Genomic DNA, 21356 nt, shown 5'->3' on the forward strand with positions numbered 1-21356 from the left:
AGCCTTTCCTCATAGGGCCCGGTCTCCAGGCCCCAGATCATCCTCGTTGCTGTCCTCTGCACCTGCTCCATTCTGTCCACATCCGCTTTTAAGGAAGGCCTCCAGAACTGCACTCAATACTCCAGGTGTGGACTGACCAATGCAATGTACAGCGGGACTATGACATCTTGGATTTGGATACTATGCTTCTGTTGATGCACCCCGAGATCGCATTGGCTTTCTTTGATGGGCTTGGCTCTCCCATGAGTAGTACAACCTGTGTTATTATTCTGAGGTCAGTATAGGATGTGAATTATTGAATGGTCACAGTCAAAGACCAACTCAGAAGTAAAGGTAAGAGCCAGCAGGACAGGATGTGCCCACAGACGTCTATGGCAACAGGAGGCAGCATCTGCAAATTCCTGTGGTTTAGTCGAAATATTTCAAATGAATCAGCTTTGAAGATGTTAAGGCAACAAACTAGAGCATGCCCGTTACCGGAATGTCGGCCCTGATGTTTCTTTAGCAGCTCTGGCAAATTAAATTGATTGCTGTTAAGTTAGATTATGTAATGCACTCTACTTGCAGCTGACAAACATATTCGGGATGCTTTGATTGTTCCAATAATGAAGGGCTCTCCAGGGAAGAACAGAATGTTTTACCTTTATAGTATGTTATCAGATAAGAATCAGGAGATGGGTTTTAAGGTGGCAAAATTTGGCTGGCTGGCTTTAAAGATCAGGAAATCTTGGTCTACAGAGGTTCAAAAAGGATCATATTTATTGTATCTGAATACGTTGCTAGCCACCCTTCTTTTTGTACTCATCTTCATTTGTTTTAGTATTATTTTATTTTATATCTTAGTGATGACGAATGATTATCAATCATATTGGAGGTTGACTGAAGACATATTTAAATTTACAACCTATGTAAAAAATTTAATTCTATGTATATAATAGCATTCTGGTCTAGGACCATAATAAATAATTACTTACTTACAGCTGCCTTTGAAAACAGTTTGAAAGCTTAAATCGGTCCAACATGCTGTAGCAAATGTCTATTGCAGGCATCCCCAATATGGTGCTCGCCAAATGTTTTTAGGAAGTGGGCGGGACCAGATAGGGATTTTGTCCAAGAAGGCTTCTGATTGGCTGTGCAGATTTTTTTTAAAATGTTGCTTTGGCAGCAGCTGCCACCACAGCACAAGGATCTGCACTGTGTTATTGAAGTTAAGCTGCGGCAGCCATTTTGTGGCTGGCTCCGCCTCCTGCGGCAGCCATTTTGTGGCTGAACCCACCGTGCCGCGTCAGAATTCCAAATGGGCCCACAGGCTTAGAAAGGTTGGGGACGCCAGAGTACTGGCTCCTGCCAGGGGCGATTTGCATTGGCTCAACTTTGTTTCCAGGTGCAATTCAAATTCTTACCTTCAAGACCCTGAAGGGTTTGGGGCCTAGGGTATCTGAACGCAGCTCTCGCCTTGTGCAGTCAAGGGCAGGAGGAACCGAAGGAAAAGCGGGAGCGAAGGAGTCTGAAGGTGACAGGGAGCTTAGAAGGAGATGACTGGCTAGTTACTCAGAACAACCAGCGAACCTGATCCTGAAGGATCACGTATCATTTGGTCACAGGACACACAGAACAAATCCTGACCTGACCCCCCTTCAGATCCCAGCGACATCCACTGTTGCTCCGAGTCCATTCACGTCGTTCCTCTCCAGAAAAGAATGAACCGGCACGTCTATTCCATTTACATTTTTTATTATTATTGTTTGAGATGATTGCTTGTTACAGTATACTCAGGGCTGTTTCACATCTCTGTAGGCAGTTATATCGAGGTTTTTATTTTTATTTTTTGTAAACACAGTATCTAGCGTAGTAGTTAGCTTATAGAAAGACCATTTTTTGCCCTGCCCCTTTTGTCTGAGCATAGGGCTTGCTTTCAAACCAGTTCTTTTAAAATCCTAATGAGGTGTTCGGACCTCTTTCGTGAAGAGAACAGTTACAACGTTTGGCAATCTGACTCATGGATTTCTGGAATAATGGAAACAGGTAATGGAGACACACAGAACCACACAACAGAAACCGAAGAGACAGAAGCGATACTCTGGTATAATATTCGACTACGCAAGATTACCCAAAAAGAACACTGAGAGACAGTTCCGGCATTCTTTAGAAAAACAAGCTTAAAAAAAAAACCCTCTCTCCTTAACATTATGAAATTACAAATGCGATGCCAGTCATATGATGCCCTGTCTGTGAAACCGTCTCATAAAAACTCCCCTAAGAAATCATCTTCCAGAACACCACATCAAAGTTGAACATAATATCCATTATTAGCTTTTAAAAACAACAACACTCAAGACACGTTTTCCATACTTGCAGAGAAATGTGAACATGTTTTTTTTTTTTAAAAGGAACAGAGATTTAACAATAGTGAATGAAAAGTTTGTCTGCAAATGATTCGCAAGAGAAAATTATTTGGAGTTGTGTCAATTGCATGTTCTCTGGAGGCTGCCGCAAATAAAACGCTGTTGCCTTTGAACCAATCAGGAACCAGCCTTGAGAACACATGCTTCCTACTGTGCACTTTCTCCCCTTCCATGTTCACCATGATTAAGTTAGGATAATGGTGGTTTCTGTTTATCCGGGATCTGAAACTGCAGTTATTAAACCAAGTTTCTGATCTCTGGCTACAGGAAAACCTATTTAACCTTAATTGTTGTTAAGACTATTGTCAATAAGCTACGATTAAGGAAAGGACTCACAGGGACATTCGCTGTAAGGAAACGTGCTTTCTCGAGGCCGACTCTCGGCTTGTTGATCACATTTTAACCGGCAGCCAGCTTTACACCAGCGTCAGCCCTTTGGCTGTGCGGTGGATGGTAGAAATGAAGAATCTGAGTGGAGAGGACTAAAACCCACGGGGCGCAACCCCACGCCAGGTTCCCTTCACTTTAGCTCATTTCAAAACATCCTGAGGAGATTTGGAGACATCTCTAAAACGAACGCGAGTGAAAATAAAAGCTATGTGGTCAAGTCTCTAATACATCAAATCTGGTATCAAAGTTTTCCATTGTGCTAAAGGTTAGAACAGTTTAACCCTGATTTAGAAACAAAAAACCCACTCTTTTTTGCATTAAGACAGAACAATATATTTTTCTACAGGTTTCTGAGATTTCTACTGTTGAATCTCAACACCGACCTGAATCGCTCAAAGCTCTTAAACTCAGAACTTGTTAACTTCCAACAACACAGTAACACTTAAGTCTAGAGCAATCCCAGGAATTTTTTTTTTTTTTGGAGCAAATTGTTCCCATCATATAATTTGTGCTTCATGCTTCGCTCAGTTTGCCTTTTCCTTCTCATCGAACACCGAAGTAGCAGTTTTGTGAAGCGACAACAGGGTTTCTTTCGCCACTCCCTTCCCGACAGTTCCAGTACTGGGCTGTTGCCCGAAACACCGTCAGCGTGAAGTCCGCCAGCCACCAAGTAACACACAGGTACCAAACCAGACTACCCGGAGACCGGCGTGAACCAAAACCACACTGGAACTGTCGCGTGACCCAGTTTGATATGCCTTTAACAGGGGAGAGAGTCAGTTACAGTATTCACCACAACAGAGAGGGGTGGGGGAAGCCACGGTAGGAAACTACCCAAAAGTAGGGGGAAGGTTTCCCGTTCGAGAAACTCCTGTTGCCATAACCAGTTATTATACAAAGAATGTGCCGAGGGGAGGGCCACTCTTTGGAGATCTACTTCCCCTCCTGAGTCCATTTACCTTTCACCAAGACACTGTTAACTATCAAACTTGTCCATAAATTTTGCCGCTGAGGGTGAAACCATCCAGTTAGCATATACACTATCATTTGCATATCTTGAAAACACAGACATAGGGCCATCGCATCTCGTGAGTGGGACGGGGCTCTCCTCAGGCCAGTTCGGGTATGACATGCCTAAAAATGAAAACAGATAATTTTTTCTGCACTGAAGAACCCAAAACTTCACGTGCAGACAGTAAGGCCCTTGGCAAAACTCCCTTCGACAACGGCGAGGCAAATTTGCAAAATGGGTGTGTGTGTGTGGTTGTTTTTCCCTCCTTCCCCCCCCACCAAAAAAAGAACAAATAAGAGAACTGTGTTTCAAAGGCACTAAAAAGAGCAAAGGTTGCCATGCAGGTCCAAAAAAAGAATGGAGAGAAAAATAAATAAATAAAGTGCTTTTTGGAGATATCCCAGGTCAAGATGAACACATCTGCACCTGATAAGTCTTTGGATAGTTTCATGGGAATACAATGGCAGGTTGGTTATTGCGGTGGAGTATTCCTGTGATAAATAAAGTGCTCAAAGTAGTAATAGGCCTATGTGATCCTGAAAACACTTACTCGTCCCATTGAAAACAACGGGACTGCGAGTACACAAGGGGTTGTTTTTCTGTTATCTTGGGGCTTGGGAACAGTTTCCCTTGGGCCTACTGACTTCTATGCAGCCCAGCTCAGCTCTAGTTTCCCCATCTTCCTAAGTGGCTTAGTTGTTTCTGCTTCGTTTGGGGGAAAACTTAGGACTTCTCATCGGCAAGGGTCCCATTAAGGCTCTCGGAATTAAAAAACCCAATTCAAAGGTCTCTTTCGGAACCTGACCCTAATAGTGATAGCTAGGGTTGCCACGTCCCTTCTGGCAACCATCAGGAGCTTTCTGGTACTGGGGTGATGCAACCCAGAAGTGATGCAGACGCTCTAGCAATCTTTTCCAAAAACTCTATGGTAAAGCAGGAAGCGATGAGGACAATATAGTAATCTCCTCTGAAAACTCTACAGAAACCACAGAGTTTTGGGGGAGAGTGCTAGAGCGTCCACGTCACTTCTGGGTTTTCCCAGAAGTGATGATTGCTCCCCCCCTTCAGCTGGCCCTCTTTTGCCCACGACCAGCTGAGGGTCGGCAAGCAGCCCGATCGATTGGTGGCCAATAACGGGCAATTGGCCAGTTTAGCGATAGCCCAAGACCATTCAAAGGGGCATTCAAAATAACTGCCTGACTTCTAGCCTAGCATTATTTTTTTAAGGACCTTTAATTTGGGAACCAACGTCTGAATCTGGGCTTCAGAATTAAGCCCTGAATCAGTACCTAGATTTTGACAAATTAAAAAAAAAGTGGGGCGAAGGTGGGGGGAACTATACAGCTTGAATTAAAATAATTCCCATGAGTTAAACGGGCGCATATTTGATTTTGCGACAACCAAAAAAAAAAAATTGTAGGAGTTTTGGCAAGAAGCGTGTTTACTGTCCATCTCACCACCACAATATTCAAGCACATTCTTTTAAAGACACGACAACATTTATAACATGGCTTATTAGATGCTGACATTGTCATGAGAAACCAAAAAAAAAAAAAAAGGAAAAGGAAAAGAAAAGCATGTGAAAACAGCAGAGGTTGTTCTGTTGTGGTCCTCGCCAGTTCGGCTTCCCAGAGAGCTCTACGGCTGCACCTGCTCTGCTCTGACTTCCCTGTATCATAAGCTTTCTCTCTCCGTTTCTCTAACCCCCCTCTGAAATTCCACTGCTTACTACAGTGGCCACGGCTGACGGAAAACTTAAAATATACAGAGGACGGTTGGGATTTGGGAATCCGTCTGAATAAAAACAAGAAGACTGTGCAATGGATTCTAACAGCGAAACATGGGAGAAAACCCCAAACGCCAAGCAGATATCGTTAATTAAAGGGAAACCTCTACCGCTTTAAAATTTGAGATGCAAATGTAAGCCTTCCCGCCCCATAGATAAACAAAAGTATAGTTTGAATTGAATATCTGCTAGCATCTTTTTCAAAACTCCCCCTGAGTGTACTTCCCTGATCTGGGATTTTTTTTTTTAATCATACAATATATATCTAGTAAATGTTGCGTGTTTTCACATCCTTTGAAATTTCGTTTTTTAAACACAGCTGCAAAAAACGGCTAAAGGAAGAACCCAATGCAGAGTTGGACAGTGACAAATGAAACGAACGAACAAACGGACAAAGAAAAGACCTTGCCAAGCAAATTTTGGTTGGTTTCATTCAGACAAACGACACTCTAAAAGGGTGTTACAGAGAGTGTGAGGACAGTGCAGAAGAAAATCACTTTGGGGGTGTGTGCGCGCTGCTAGAATCTAGTAAATGCATGTGAAATTCTACCATAGAGTTTGTTTTCAATCCATGTGGAAGGGAGGGTTCGAGGGAGGGGAGCATGATTACAATCCACGAGGGGTGTCTCCTCTTCGGAGAGTCCGTCATCGTAAAGCAAGGAGTCCGAAGGGGTAGAAGCTGCAAGATCTAAATAGTCCTAAGCAGATAAAGAGAAGGACACGGTTAGGGGCTGGTTAGGTCTTCAGTAGGGTTGCCAACCTCCAGGTGGGAGAAATATGCACTAGTACTAACAAGTCTGGCTGAGGAAACAATAGTACAAGGCTCAATCAATCATTTGCAAAAACATGTATTAGACAATTACAATAGTGAAAGTGCAGAAAGTGCTAAAAAGGAAACTTATCTAAAACTCTAACAACGATGATCTTAAGAGTTGATAAATATAATTCATTGAAAGGTCATTTAGACTCTACAAAAGTTCATAATAAAAATATTCTTTGCTTGTTTCGGAAAAACGGAAGTCGGGAGGAGACGGAACGCGGTCCGGATGCCTTGCGTTTTCGCCGCCCCCACGGGCGGCTTCTTCAGCTCTCCGTTCGAAATGGAAACAAATCTCCTGTAAAAATAAATATATACTATACTACAAGCTTTTCTAGTCTTCTGCTTTTTTAGATTTCTGCAATGTGTCTCAGGACTCTATTTTTTTAAAAAACTTTATTTTTAAACAGTATTTTTAAAAAAGTATTTTAAACAATATTTTTAAACAATATTAAACAGCAACATAGATACAACTTTCCTACCTTTAATATATATTCAGAAATTTCTTACAAGCATGCTTCTCAAGCAGACTCTCCTTGCTCCCAACAGGGTTGCTCAATGAAAGTGCATGTTAGCAATAGCACAGGTGTTACTAATTTAACAGCTCAACTGGTAAAGGTTCTTTTTGGTCGCAGCTGTGATGAATTATTTTATAAACCCAAATCTGCTGTTTAAAGGAAACACGAAAAATCTAATTCACTGTTTAGACCATAAGGGTGATAAGATTTAAATAAATAAATAAAGCGTAATTCTTGCCTAAGTACAATCTTTTGAACATTGTCAGCATCAAAGGGGTTCCCTTTGTAGACCCAAATGGCAAAAAACCTAAGGTCGTTCTCATCATGTTTCTGATTGACAAAATGGTGAGTAAGTGGGGCTTCAAAATTCCGTAGCCTGATTCTAGATTTATGCTCCCCTATTCTTATTTTTAGAGGGCGACAGGTGCTACCCACGTACAATTTGCCACACTTGCAAGTGATGCAATAAACGCATCTGCTCGTGGAGCAGTTAGAAAATTGGTTAAGCTTAAACCTGAAGTTAGAACTAGTGGAGCTGAACTCTTTGAGTGGTAGACTGAGTGGGCAGAAGGAGCAAGAGCCACAGGGGAAATGGCCGATGACAGAAGGGGTGGCTCGCTGTGGGAAAATATCCGAATGGATCAGCTTGTCCCTAAGAGAAATATTCCTCCTCAAGCCGAAAGTAGGGGGAATGGCACAGCCCGGTATACTGGAAAGTATGTGCCAATGATTTCTAATAATTCTGTTAAGAAAGCAGACTTAAGAACTCGAGAGTCTATGCTCATTACGTCTAAGTCCAACTCTAGAGGTGGTATTTTTTGTTCTCTCACACACAGTCGCCATTCTCAGTCTATCCAGCGAATTATCTTGAGACACATTGCAGAAATCTAAAAAAGCAGAAGACTAGAAAAGCTTGTAGTATAGTATATATTTATTTTTACAGGAGATTTGTTTCCATTTCGAACGGAGAGCTGAAGAAGCCGCCCGTGGGGGCGACGAAAACGCAAGGCATTCGGACCGCGTTCCGTCTCCTCCCGACTTCCGTTTTTCCGAAACAAGCAAAGAATATTTTTATTATGAACTTTTGTAGAGTCTAAATGACCTTTCAATGAATTATATTTATCAACTCTTAAGATCATCGTTGTTAGAGTTTTAGATAAGTTTCCTTTTTAGCACTTTCTGCACTTTCACTATTGTAATTGTCTAATACATGTTTTTGCAAATGATTGATTGAGGCTTGTACTATTGTTTCCTCAACCTCCAGGTGGGGTCTGGCGATCTCCCGGAATTACAACTGATCTCCAGACAGCGGAGATCAGTTCCCCCGGAGAGAACGGCTGCTTTGGAGGATCAACTCCTCCAGTATTATAACCAGTTTATTTTACTTAACACATATTTGCCACCTTTCTGCCTTACAGAGCTCAACACAGTTTACAAACATTAAGGTTGCCAACCTCCAGGTACTACCTGGAGATCTCCTGCTATTACAACTGATCTCCAGCCGACAGAGATCAGTTCACCTGGAGAAAATGGCTGCTTTGGCAATTGGACTCTATGGCACTGAAGTCCCTCCCCTCCCCAAACCCCACCCTCCTCAGGCTTCGCCCCAAAAACCTACTGCTGGTAGCGAAGAGGGACCTGGCAACCCTAACAAACCCTAACAACCATAGATATAACCCATAAAATACAATACATTAAAAACAAAAACATTAAAAACATACATTTAAAATCGCAACTCAAAGGCCCTCCCCCAACCCAGGCTCTGCTCCCAAATTTCCCAACTCAGAGTTGGCAACCCAACAAGTTGCTACGGTTGGCGTACCGCTTCCATGCTTCTTTCTCATCCCTGAAACTGAACAACCAAAAGGCTTGCAGAGATGAGATCACTTCTGCTTCCCGTGAGCGTGGTATCCTTGGCGACGCGTTTATTTGGAGTAACACTCGCCACGCTCCCTCGGACATATGCTCAATTACGGCTCCCTGCCAGCAGGGCTCCTTGCCAGAGAGTTAACACAGGCAGGTCTGGCAGGCGGACTTGGAAACTCTCAACCCCCCCCTGCCCCGCCTTCCCCCAATCTTGTGCCTCCTCCAGGGTAGCGGAAGGGTAATGAGTAAGATGATCAGCCAGGCACAGAAGCCCCCTTAAGTAATTTATGTCCCGAGATCTTTTTATTCTGCTTCAGGGAGTCTGGATTTCTGGGATGAATCTGGTACATTAGCAGATGGCCAGCTGGAGTCAGAAAGACCCCCACCAGGGCTGCAACCTCCAGGTGGTGGCTGGAGATCTCTCGCTATTACAACCCCAGGCGACAGGGATGGGTTCATCCGGAGGAAAGGACCGCTGTGGAAGGAGGACTCTATGGCATTAAACCGCACTGAAGTCCCTCCCCTCCCCAAATCCCTCCCTCCTCAGGTCTCCCAGGTCCCGGCCTGGCACTCTAACCACTACACCATGCTGGCTCTCACGTAAAGCCCCTGATCAGGCTTTTCGTCTCGCTGCTCACAGCCGTTTCCCTTGAGTCTGTAGCGATCCACAGCCTGCCTACATCACTTTCTGACTGGGACTGGTGTTCGTAGGAGGCTGGAGAAAAACTGGCGAGCCACTTAATTGTGATTTCAATAGAATCATAGAGTTGGAAGGGACCTCCAGGGTCATCTAGTCCAACCCCCTGCTCAATGCAAGATCAGCCTCGAGCATCCCTGACAAGTGCTTGTCCAGCCTCTGCTTAAAGACTGCCAGTGAGGGGGAGTTCACCCCAGGTAGCCGATTCCACTGTTGAACACTGCTCCACGATTTGATTCTCCTTTAAAGGTACAGAATGTCGGCATATAAAACCAACACCAGCATGGTGTAGTGGTTAACAGCGGTGGTTTGGACTCGTGGACTCTGATCTGGAGAACCAGGTTGGTTTCCCCACTCCTACACATGAAGCTAGCTGGGTGACCTTGGGCTAGTCACACTCTCTCAGCCCCACCTACCTCACAGGGTGTCTGTTGTGGTGAGGGGAAGGGAAAGAGACTGTAAGCCAATCTGATTCTCCTTAAGAGGTAGAGAAAGTCAGCATATAAAAACCAACTCTTCTTATTCTTCTTATACTGGATCAAACCACTGGTCTATCAAGGTGAGAACTGTCTATTCAGACTGGTAGCAGCTCTCCAGGGTCTCAGGCACAGGTCTTTCACATCACCTATTTCCCGATCCTTTTTAGCTGGAGATTCCAGAATCATAGAGTTGGAGATGCCAGGGATTGAACCCGGGACCTTCTGCGTGTCAAGTAGATCCTCTCCCACTGCGCCATTCCGTTCTCTACTCCCTCTAACCAAACACCAGAAAATGGCATTGTGTGATAAGCCCCTCTTTCAAGTGTGACTTCTGTTATTGATCTTTTAAGGCTCTTTGTCCTCATTCAAGTTCATTCTTTTCACATACAAATGGTGAGAAACAGGCAACGTCTCCAGAACAAAGTCTTACTGATGAATTGCCTATAAATCCTCAAATTGAGGGGAAAAAGTATTTCCAGCTACTTTTCATGAGGAGTGCGAAAGCACAGAAAACACTTACCCTACTTTTTACCATCATTTTCTCTAATTCTTTACTGATCTCTGCAAATGTCGGCCTTTTATCCGGTTCCTGTTTCCAGCAGCGGAGCATCAGATTGTACCTGCGGGGAGAAATCACAGAAGAAAAGCCTATGTGTTAAACAAAGGCGTCTGGTTTTACCTGTTTGGCCAAACGTCTTCTAACCAGGGGCACATTCTAGTCCTCTGACCATGCAGGAAAAACATCCAGGCCCGGATGTCGGCATGTGCACAAACGGAAAGGGAAACGCAGTGCCAACCGCACCTGAGTCCAGCCTCCACCGGCTACTCATGTGTGATGCCTTCCCACTGTGCCAGAGTCCAGAAGCCCCGCACCTTCATCCCTGCAAAGGCACGGCTCACCCAGAATGTGTGAAAATTGAGGGGATCCTGTCAATCAAGGGCCATTTTTACATTTTACATTTTTACATTTTTACAATTTTGATGCTCGCTCAAAGCTCTTTTTAAAAATGCAACTTTAAAAATGCCTTTTCACAGTCCCGACACAAAAGGAGAAGTTCCACTCCCCCCGCTCGCCTGCTCCTTTGTTCCTGTTTGTGTAGCTATTAGCATATGCCTAGCTAACGAGCCTCTGTTGTTTTGCATTGTTCCTTGAGGGTGATTCTTCCCAGCAAACACCAAAGGTCGCGTTAAATGGGCTCTTTACTTATGCGAAACAGGTATGCACCGGCTTCGCAGTCACTTCCGGATTGTCGCTTCAGTGTGCAAAATTCAAAAAAATATGTGGGGCAATTCAGCCTGGAACGCGCTGCTAATTACCATGCAAAAATGGCCAGAGAGTGCTGCACAAGACTCAGTTTCTGTCACTTGCTGAGCGCATAATGCAGCGTCCTCAGAGTATATCAGGGTCTTCTACTAATAGGGTTGCCAACCTCCAGGGGGTGGCTGGAGATCTCGGGATCTTACAACTGATCTCCAGGCGACAGAGATCAGTTCCCAGGGAGAAAATGGCTGCTTTGGCAATTGGACTCTAGGGCATTGAAGTCTCTCCCCTCCCCAAACCCCGCCCGCCTCAGGCTCCACCCCCAAACCCAGAGCTGGCAAACGTAGTGATAAGCTACGTGTGTATGGATGAGCTACACATAAGTTTCCCCAACTAATGGCTCCTTATACCCTCTTCAGGTCAACAAAACAACTAGGAACAGATCAGTCAACTGTCTTATAGTGGTCTTAACCTCGGCCTAGGGTTGTCAACCTCCAGGTACTAGTTGGAGATCTCCTGCTATTACAACTGATCTCCAGCAGATAGAGATCAGTTCACCTGGAGAAAACGGCTGCTCTGGCAATTGGACTCTATGGCAATGAAATCCCTCCCCAAACCCTGCCCTCTTCAGGCTCCACCCACAAAATCTCCAAGTATTTCCCAACCCAGAGCTGGCAACCCTATCTATTAACCGCGCCGTCTTCCTGCTCGTGCCCTCATTCCATTTCTATGTCAGTTATATGTCTGAGCTCATTGCTTCTACAATCTGGAGCTGATTAAGAGTGGCAAGGGAAGCCCTCTCCACTTTCAATTAAAAAAAATAAACTCATTCCAGCCTGATTCTATTAATTGCAATTCAATGCACTGCAGCGACGAGCAATTAAAATTAGACCGTAATCGGGGAAGAACAAAGACACCGGATAATTCCAGTAGACTCTGACTAATGATCCAATATGTGGAAATTGCCCGGCTGCTGAATCCGTCTATTTCCCACAGAAAGGTCTTTTTCTGGTGCTACCCTGACCTGGATGGCCCCGGGTAGCTGGATCTCCCCAGATCTTGAAATCTAAGCAGGGTTAGTACTGTTTAGTACTTGGATGGGAGACCAACAAGGAATTGCAAGGTTGCTATGCAAAGGCAGGCAATGGCATAAGAACATCAGAAAAGCCCTGCTGGATCAGACCAAGGCCCATCAAGTCCAGCAGTCTGTTCACACAGTGGCCAACCAGGTGCCTCTAGGAAGCCCACAAGCAAGACGACTGCAGCAGCACCATCCTGCCTGTGTTCCACAGCACCTAATATAACAGGCATGCTCCTCTGATCCTGGAGAGGATATGTATGTATCATGACTAGTATCAGTTTTGACTAGTAGCCATGGATAGCCCTCTCCTCCACAAATATGTCCACTGCCTTCCAAGTTGGCAGACATCACATCATGGGGCAGGGAGTTCCACAATGTAACTATGCACTGTGTGAAGCCAGCATGGTGTAGTGGTTAAAAGCGGTGGTTTGGAGCGATGGACTCTAATCTGGAGAACTGGGTTCGATTCCCCACTCCTACAGATGAAGCCAGCTGGGTGACCTTGAGCTAGCCACAGCTCTCTTAGAGCTCTCTCAGCCCCACCTACCTCACAAGGTGTCAGTTGTAGGGAGGGGAAGGGAAGGTGATTGTCAGCCGGTTTGATTCTTCCTTAAGTGGTGGAGAAAGTCGGCATATAAAAACAAACTCCTCCTCCTCATCTACCTCCTCCAGCGTAGATTGTTAGTGGCGCAGGCCTCGATTGGATGATGGCACGACATGTGACCCAAACCATCACAGATGGGTGGGATTAGCATGTTTGCAGAGACCTGTGAGGCAGAGCGTCACACGACCCCACAAACATTCTAATCCCACCCCCTTTTTTCTCGTTAGAAGTCATGAGCTAGCTCTTTGCACGGCTCTAATGATATCCCCCCCCCAATACTCACAAAGTTAGCCCAACCTCAGGTGAAGAAAAGAATGTCTCTCCAGATACTTAATACAGCGCTAGCCACTGTTGCCAGTGCAGGATAAGACCCCCTGCTTGGCAAACCCCTAAGACGGTGCTGCTGATCATAATGTTATCATCAACGAAGGGAATTTTGGCAGGGTCTCTGTATCAACAACACCTCACAGCTTGACGCGACTTACATTTCTTCACTGCAGTTCTCCGGCTTCTCCATTCTATAGCCTGTTTTCAAGAGGTTAAACAGTCTCTCCGGAGCAATACCCGGATAAGGGTTACCACCCAGGGTGACAATCTCCCAAAGAAGAACTCCAAAGGACCATCTGAGGAGAAGAGAAAAGTGCATTTACTAGAAGCATCAGGGTTTAATGGGTTTGCATGAAAGGTCACGGCTGTTCCCGTTAATGGCATATGAATAAGGAGGGGTGAAAGTAAGGTCACAAATGTAAAACTGGATGAAGCTGTGTGATTTCTATACATTGAAGCACACAGTGGCGAATGGAATGAACATCTCTTTTATCTCTTTTATCTCAAAAATGGAATGAACATCTCTTTTATCTCAAAACAGATAAAAGGAAGTATTTTTTCACACAACGCATAGTTAAATTGTGGAACTCCCTGCCCCAGGATGTGGTGATGGCTGCCAGCTTGGAGGGCTTTAAGAGGGGAGTGGACATATTCATGGAGGAGAGGGGTATTCATGGCTGTTAGTTAGAATGGATACTAGTCATGCTGCTTACCTATTCTCTCTAGTATCAGAGGAGCATGCCTATTATTTTGGGTGCTGTGGAACACAGGCAGGATGGTGCTGCTGCACTCGTCTTGTTAGTGGCTTCCTAGAGGCACCTGGTTGGCCACTGTGTGAACAGACTGCTGGACTTGATGGCCCTTGGTCTGATCCAGCAGGGCCGTTCCTATGTTCTTAACATATGAACATAAGAAAAGCCCTGCTGGATCAGACCAAAGGCCATCAAGTCCAGCAGTCTGTTCCCACAGCGGCCAACCAGGTGCCCCCAGGAAGCCCACAAACAAGACCACTGCAGCAGCACCATCCTGCCTGTGTTCCACAGCACCTCATATAACAGGCCTGCTCCTCTGATCCTGGAGAGAATAGGGCTGCATCATGACTAGTATTCATTTAGACTAGTAGCCTTCTCCTCCATGAACATGTCCACTCCCCTCTTTAAGCCTTCCAAATTGGCAGCCATCACCACATCCTGGGGCAGGGAGTTCCACAATTTCACTACACATTGTATGAAGAAATACTTCCTTTTGTCTGTTTTGAATCTCTCACCCTCCAGCTTCAGCAGATGACCCCATGTTCTGGTATTATGAGAGAGGGAGAAAAGCTTCTCCGTCTACTATCTCCAAACAATGCATACTTTTATAGACCTCTATCGTGTCTCCCCTTAACCGCCTTCTTTCCAAGCTAAACAGCCCTAAGAGTTGCACCTGCTTCCAATAGGGAAGTTGCTCTGCCCCCCTGATCATTTTGGTTGCTCTTTTCTGCATTGATTTTGAAGTTTAGGATGTGCAATTCGGTTTCAGGGCAAGATAAGAAATTTGACCACACTGCCAACAAAGCCTGTGATTTTTTTTTAAAATGCAGACTGAAACTTTTTTAAAAAAGAGATTTCTTTGCTCATAAATAAGCAAGGACTAATAATTGGTCACAAAACACACTCCATAGAAAGATGCTGCCCCGCGACAAACAGCAGCTCCAAAGTGCTTAGCTGTGCTTTTCCTGATTGATTTGCGGGAGGCTCCAAACCGAACAGTCCTGGCTGGCCGACGTGGCAGGGATCGAGTCATTAGGATTTGCATCTCCCACACTGGCCTTAGCTTCCCCGCAACCCTCAGAAAACCACACCGAAACTTTCTTGGCAGCCATCACTTTCCCCTCCTCCATAGCCGCATTCGCTCCGCTTCACAGGTTCTTCTGAGCAACTGACTTCAGTAAGAAACGGCTGCCCTGAAAACCCCTCGCCTCGCTTGGCCATGCAATGCTTTATCTCTAATAAACCATGATTAGCATAAACCAAAAACCCAAATCCCAAATCCCTGGCACAGCTTCCTTGGCGCCTGGAATCGTTGCGATAACCTTTCAAAATACTTTTTTAAAGTCCATCTGTTCTCCCTTCATGCCTCCTCCTCCGCGCCGTGTTCTAGTTCTCTCTTATGGTGATGCCAAACAGGTTTTACACTGATTTGGGATTTATTTCTAAGGACCACACTTGTTTAAGTAAAACACTGGTTTTGTTTTTGCTGTGAGCTTCCTTTAAGGCCCTGCCCCTAAATTTGTCCTCAAAACCAGGGTCTGCAGACACAACTGGAATTTTGGCTGGTGCCATCCCAATATGGCTGCCACAGGAGGTGGAGCCAAACCCAAAATGGCCGAATGGCAGAGCTGAAATGGAACACCTCCCTCCTCACGCCTCCCGAGAAAAAGGAACCCAGGAAGGGGAAACGGAACCACACACTGGCTAAGGGAAGCCTTGTTGCTTATTGTCCTCTTGATCCTCCAAGGGGGAAATCCTTTTCTTTGAATGAGAAGAAGAAGAAGAGCTGGTTTTTATATGCTGACTTTCTCTACCTCTTAAGGGAGACTCAAACCGGCTTACAATCTCCTTCCCTTCCCCTCCTCACAACAGACACCCTATGAGGTGAGTGGGGCTGAGAGAGTGCGACTTGCCCAAGGTCACCCAGCTGGCGTCGTGTGTAGGAGCAGGGAACCAAATCCAGTTCACCAGATTAGCCTCCGCCGCTCATGTGGAGTAGTGGGGGAATCAAACCCAGTTTTCCAGATCAGCATCCACCGCTCCAAACCACCGCTCTTAACCACTACACCACGCTGGCAGCCAATCACAAGTCCTGCCTTACAATGGCCCCGCCCACTTTCTGAAAAACTCAGTAGTCACCAAGGGAAGTGCTGGCAGGTGCCCTGGTGCCCAGAAATGCCATGTTGGGGAACCGTACCCCAAACAATCTTTTGAACCCGGAGACGAGAACTGGGTTAATATCACACAGTCAGCTTCATGGGTGAGCAGAGATGTGAATCCTGGTCTCCCCAGTCAGACCCAGTCTACCACACTTGCCCTCAGTTTTAATTTTCCTGTAAAAGGCAGGAGAGAGAGCTGGCGTGGTGTAGGGGTTAAGAGCGGTGGTTTGGAGTGGTGGACTCCGATCTGGAGGACTGGGTTTGATTCCCCCACTCCTCCACATGAGTGGCGGAGGCTAATCTGGTGAACCGGGTTGGTTTCCCCACTCCTCCACACGAAGCCAGCTGGGTGACCTTGGGCTAGTCACAGTTCTCTCTGAACTCTCTCAGCCACTCTAACCTCACAATGATGTGGGGAGAGGCAGGGAAGGTGATTGTAAGCCGGTTTGATTCTCCTTAAAGGTATAGAAAATTGGCATATATAAACCAACTCTCCTTCTTCTAGTCACATTTCTCTCCAAACTCTCTCAGCCCCACCTACCTCACAGAGTGTCTGTTGTGGGGAGGGGAAGGGAAGGTGATTGTAAGCCAGTTTGATTCTTCCTTAAGTGGCAGAGAAAGTCGACATATAAATACCAACTCTTCTTTTTTTTTCCCTGCTACATTCACACACTAGTATATTAACACCAACGGCTCTCTCTCAATGCATTTGTAGTTTGGTTAATCCCGAAACCAAACCGTGCCAGTGATAGAGGTGGTGGGAGAGCATCTAAGTATTTTAGGAGCATCACAGATGAATAAATTACCCCGAGAACAGAAGCATGTGGGCTGGCTCCGCAGTATTGTGTGCCTGAGTTACAGGAAAGTAAAGCTGGGGTGTTTTCTGAGCCAGATTGGAAAACACAGCAGCTTGCAATAAATCCAAGCCAGCTATGTAGAAGTGGCCTTAGAAGACTTGGGTGGGGGTGGGGGTGGGGAGATCAAACTTCTGGAGAAGGAGGAAAGAAAAGATGGGAAGTTATAGCTGTGTTCACAACAAGCGTAATATCTTGTGGAAGCCCCCATTAAATTTGGCAAAAAATAGTAAAATGCCTCTATTTTTTGGCCATCAAGTCACAACTGACTTATGGCGGCCCTGTAGGGTTTTTTCAAGATAAGAGAAGTTCAGAGGTGTTTTGCCATTGCCTGTCTCCGCATCCCGCTCCTGGTATTCCTTGGAGGTCTCCCATCCAAATGTTCACCAGGGTGACTGGCTCACCCAGCAAATTCCTGTGGCAGAGTGGGGATTCGAACCTGGGTTTTCCCAGATCCGAGTCCGACACCTTAACCACTAATCCACGCCAGCTCTCATGCTTGGAAAAATGCTTACCAAATGGAAAATATGTATGGAAAGGCAGATGTCCAATGCAGCCTTCAGCTGAATGGCTGGGTGGGTGCTGGTTGATTCTCACCTCCATATGCTACATTCTTTCTGGACCCTTGGCTCCCAAGACCGTGGGGCAGGGCAGTCTTTGCCAGTTGGTTGCTAACCATGCAAACAGGGCTGAGATGGAAGGGGATAGTGAGATGGCTGATGTGGGTATCACAAAAGCTCTGCTGGCTCCCTAAAGCAGTGATATTTCCCTGTAGGGAAAGGCCATCTTCGAAAAGGGTCACCTTACTCTAAGGCAGGGGCATGCTCTAACGGATGAAACATTGTAGGCCTCTAGTCTCTTACGTTACACTCCCTCTCAGCTTTCCCCAGTGTTTTTTTTCCTGCTCGGGCAGGAAAAAGACACCAGAATGGAAACTGGATGCCACCATACACTGTGTGTGCCTCAGTCCTATTCACCGTTATAATTTAAACCTCAGGTATCAAGTATAGACATGCGAGTATGCCCTTGCCGTTTTAGACGAAAGGTCCATCTAGCCTAGCCTTTGGTTTCGAAGAGTGGCCTGCCAAATGTCTCGGGCGGGGGGGGGGCTCACAAACAGAAAACAAGAAGGGAGAGAAACCTCTGATAGGAGATAGAGAGAGAAAATGTGCAAAGCACCAGAGGTTACAAGGAGTTTATCTAATCACTTGCAGCTACTCCCAAGTTTTACAAAACAGTAGTAACAATGAAGGTTCAATTAAATTGCAAAACGGGTATTGTATTATATAACAGTCATGCTAGGAAAAGATGAGGGCAGCAGGAAAAGAGGAAGACCCAACAAGAGATGGATTGACTCAATAAAGGAAGCCACAGCCTTCCATTTGCAGGAGCTGAGCAAGGTTGTCAAAGATAGGACATTTTGGAGGACTTTCATTCATAGGGTCGCCATGAGTCAGAAGCGACTTGACTGCACTTAACACACACACATACATTATATAACATGGAAAAATTACTGTTACAAAGGGAGGCCCATTGGATTTTCACTTTAAATTCATTGGCTCCATATGGCCTTAATGATCGCTGGGACCTATCTCCTTTGTTTTAAACTTTGCTCATGTTTGAGGTTTACACATGGAATGTCTCTCTCAGTTTGCTCCCAGTCCCTTTAAGGATGTATTTCCCCACATGCATATAAGCCTGGATGACACAATGTACTCCACTTCAGCCCACAGCCGTCTACACTGCATGCGTTAACTGAACTTATGGCTTCATTGTCTCATATTGTAAGTTTTCAAATTGGGTTTGGGAGACTTTCCATTTTATCTTTATGAGCCTTTGTTTACTAATTGTTATGTGTTTTATTTTACTCATTACAGACCTATGTGCCATAACCGGATAATTACCTCACTTCTGATGATAGCTACAGTAAGTCCCATGTAACCTGTTGTAAATAAGTTATACGTAATTATTGTGTGATATCTGTATTAGTTATACTTGTTTGTTGTTGAATTTCACAGTCCGAAGAAGGATATCGAAACGAGATACTAGCTGGCAAACCTGTCACTGCTGTGGTTTTATGTTATATTATCAACACTTTTGCTTTTTGCTTTTGCTCATTATTTGTATGCTGTAATACATGTTTTAAAAGGAGCCCTGTGGGGCAGAGTGGTAAGCTGCAGTACTGCAGTCCAAGCTCTGCTCACAACCTGAGTTTGATCCCAACCGAAGTCGGTTTCAAGTAGCCGGCTCAAGGTCGACTCAGCCTTCCAGCCTTCCAAGGTCGGTAAAATGAGTACCCAGCTTGCTGGGGGTAAAGGGAAGATGACTGGGGAAGGCACTGGCAAACCACCCCATATACAAAGTCTGCCTAGTAAGCGTCGGGATGTGACATCACCCCATGGGTCAGGAATGACCCGGTGCTTGCACAGGGGACCTTTACCTTTTAATACATGTTTTGCAATTTAATTGAGCCTTTGTTATTACTACTATTTTGTAAAACTTTAGAGTCACTACAAGTGATTAGGATAAACACCTTGTAACCTCTGGGCTCACAAACAGGTCAAGAAGGTGATACAGCGATCACTCCCATTTGCTCTCAGGAACAGGTACTCACAGGTACTAAAAGGACGATTTATGATCCAGCGGTAGAGCCTGTGTTTTGCTCATGGGAAGTCACGCTTCCATTAAAGGATCTTGGCTAACAGATACAGGCAAAGACCTTTCTCTCCTTGGGGGGCCACTGCCAGTTATGGGAGAGAAAAACAGAGTTTCACTTACCTGTAACTGTTGTTCATCTGGTGGATCCTCTATGCAGGCACACATTGGGGGACTACGCAGGCGCAGGCCAGCCACGGATAAGATTTGTCAGCTTCTAGCAAAATCTAAGAGAGTGCTCCCCCTCCCCTTGGGGCATGCAATCTTCCCACCCCTCGGTCACATGACCCAAGGGGGAGGGAGCACTCTTCCCTCCAGTTCTCCAACCTGCCGCCACGGAATCGACCACTGAATTAGTGGAGAGGTCCCACAGCGGGGAAGGAGGGAGGGATGTGTGCCTGCATATGAACAACCAGATGAACAACAGTTACAGGTAAGTGAAACTCTGTTTTTCATCTGCGTGGCTTCTATGCAGTCCCATATTGGGAGAGTAGCGAGCTCGCTTATCAGGACGGTGGGTGTGGGACAGTCACCGAAATAAAGACTGCAGTACGGCACATCCCACAGCTGCATCTCTCGCAGAGTCCACATCCACAGCTTAGTGTTTCATAAACGTGGAGGGTGTGGACTGGGTGGCAGTCTTACAGATGTCCCAGAGATCTATCTTTGAAGAAAAGGAGATAGAAGCCGCATACGCTCTGGTAGAGTGTGCTTTAATCATAGGAGGGCATTCTTGGTAAGCAAGGTCGTAGGCCAATTTGATGGTAGACGTGATCCACCTCGAGAAAGTCTGAGGAGAAGCACGACGACCTTTACGGTGTCCCCTGAAGCAAACAAAAAGGTTATCATCCTTACGAAAGCTCTGAGACCTCTTAATGTAAAAAAGGAGGGCTCTTTGGACATCGAGGGAGTGTAATGCCCTATCAGCATCTGAGGATGGGTGAGGGGGAAAAACCGGGAGGACAATGTCCTGGTAAAGGCTGATACTACCTTAGGTAAAAAAGAGATCTTTGGCTTCAGTACCACCCTATCCGAGTGGAACTTAGTATAAGGAGGGGAGTGTGAGAGTGCTGGTAAGTCACTCACCCTCCTTGCTGAGGTAACTGCGACCAAAAAGGCCGCCTTGAACGATAGCAGGGCCATTTCACAGTTGGCCAATGGCTCAAAGGGAGGTCTCATGAGTTGAGAAAGTACTAAGGAAAGACTCCACTGAGGAACGGGTGGAGTGACAGGAGGATACAAATTAGTGAGACCTCTCAAAAACCTTTTGGAAGGGGGATGAAAAAAGACTGAAAAGGAGTCGATATCTGGGTGAAAAGCCGAAATTGCAGCTAAATAAACTTTAATAGATGAATTAGATAAACCATCATCTTTGAGAGTTAACAGATAATCAAACACAACAGATAGTGGGCAAGTTATTGGCGAAACATCTTTGACTTTAGCCCAATCAGAAAAATGTCTCCATTTTGCGTCATAAGATTGTCTCGTGGAGGACTTTAAAGAGTGCAAAAGACCTTAGCTACCCTGTCAGACCACTGCCCTGGGGCCGCACCCTCCAGGCAGCGAGTTGTAGATCTGGGGGGAAGTGGAAGGGATCCTCCGGGAGAAGGATGTAGTTCCCTTGCGCAAGCGACATGAGCACTGCGAACCACGACCTCCTGGGCCAAAAGGGAGTGACAATGATGGCATCTGT

The 21356-nt window shown here is 45.6% G+C and overlaps 1 protein-coding gene across 1 annotated transcript in view; it reads right to left on the minus strand.

Moving 5' to 3' along the window:
* Positions 1–3646: 3646 nt before the first annotated feature.
* RET (ret proto-oncogene) overlaps positions 3647–21356 on the minus strand; it is a 174916-nt gene continuing 157206 nt past the window's right edge. The window contains exons 19-22 of the mRNA XM_056850532.1: positions 13402–13539; positions 10491–10590; positions 6144–6291; positions 3647–3929 (exon numbers count right to left, since the gene is read on the minus strand). Coding sequence (XP_056706510.1) covers positions 3772–3929; positions 6144–6291; positions 10491–10590; positions 13402–13539 — 544 coding nt within the window. The 3' untranslated portion in view covers positions 3647–3771. The remainder of the gene's footprint in view (positions 3930–6143; positions 6292–10490; positions 10591–13401; positions 13540–21356) is intronic.

This window comes from Euleptes europaea, chromosome 5 (genome assembly GCF_029931775.1).
Source record: "Euleptes europaea isolate rEulEur1 chromosome 5, rEulEur1.hap1, whole genome shotgun sequence".
Classification (NCBI taxonomy): Eukaryota; Metazoa; Chordata; class Lepidosauria; order Squamata; family Sphaerodactylidae; genus Euleptes; species Euleptes europaea.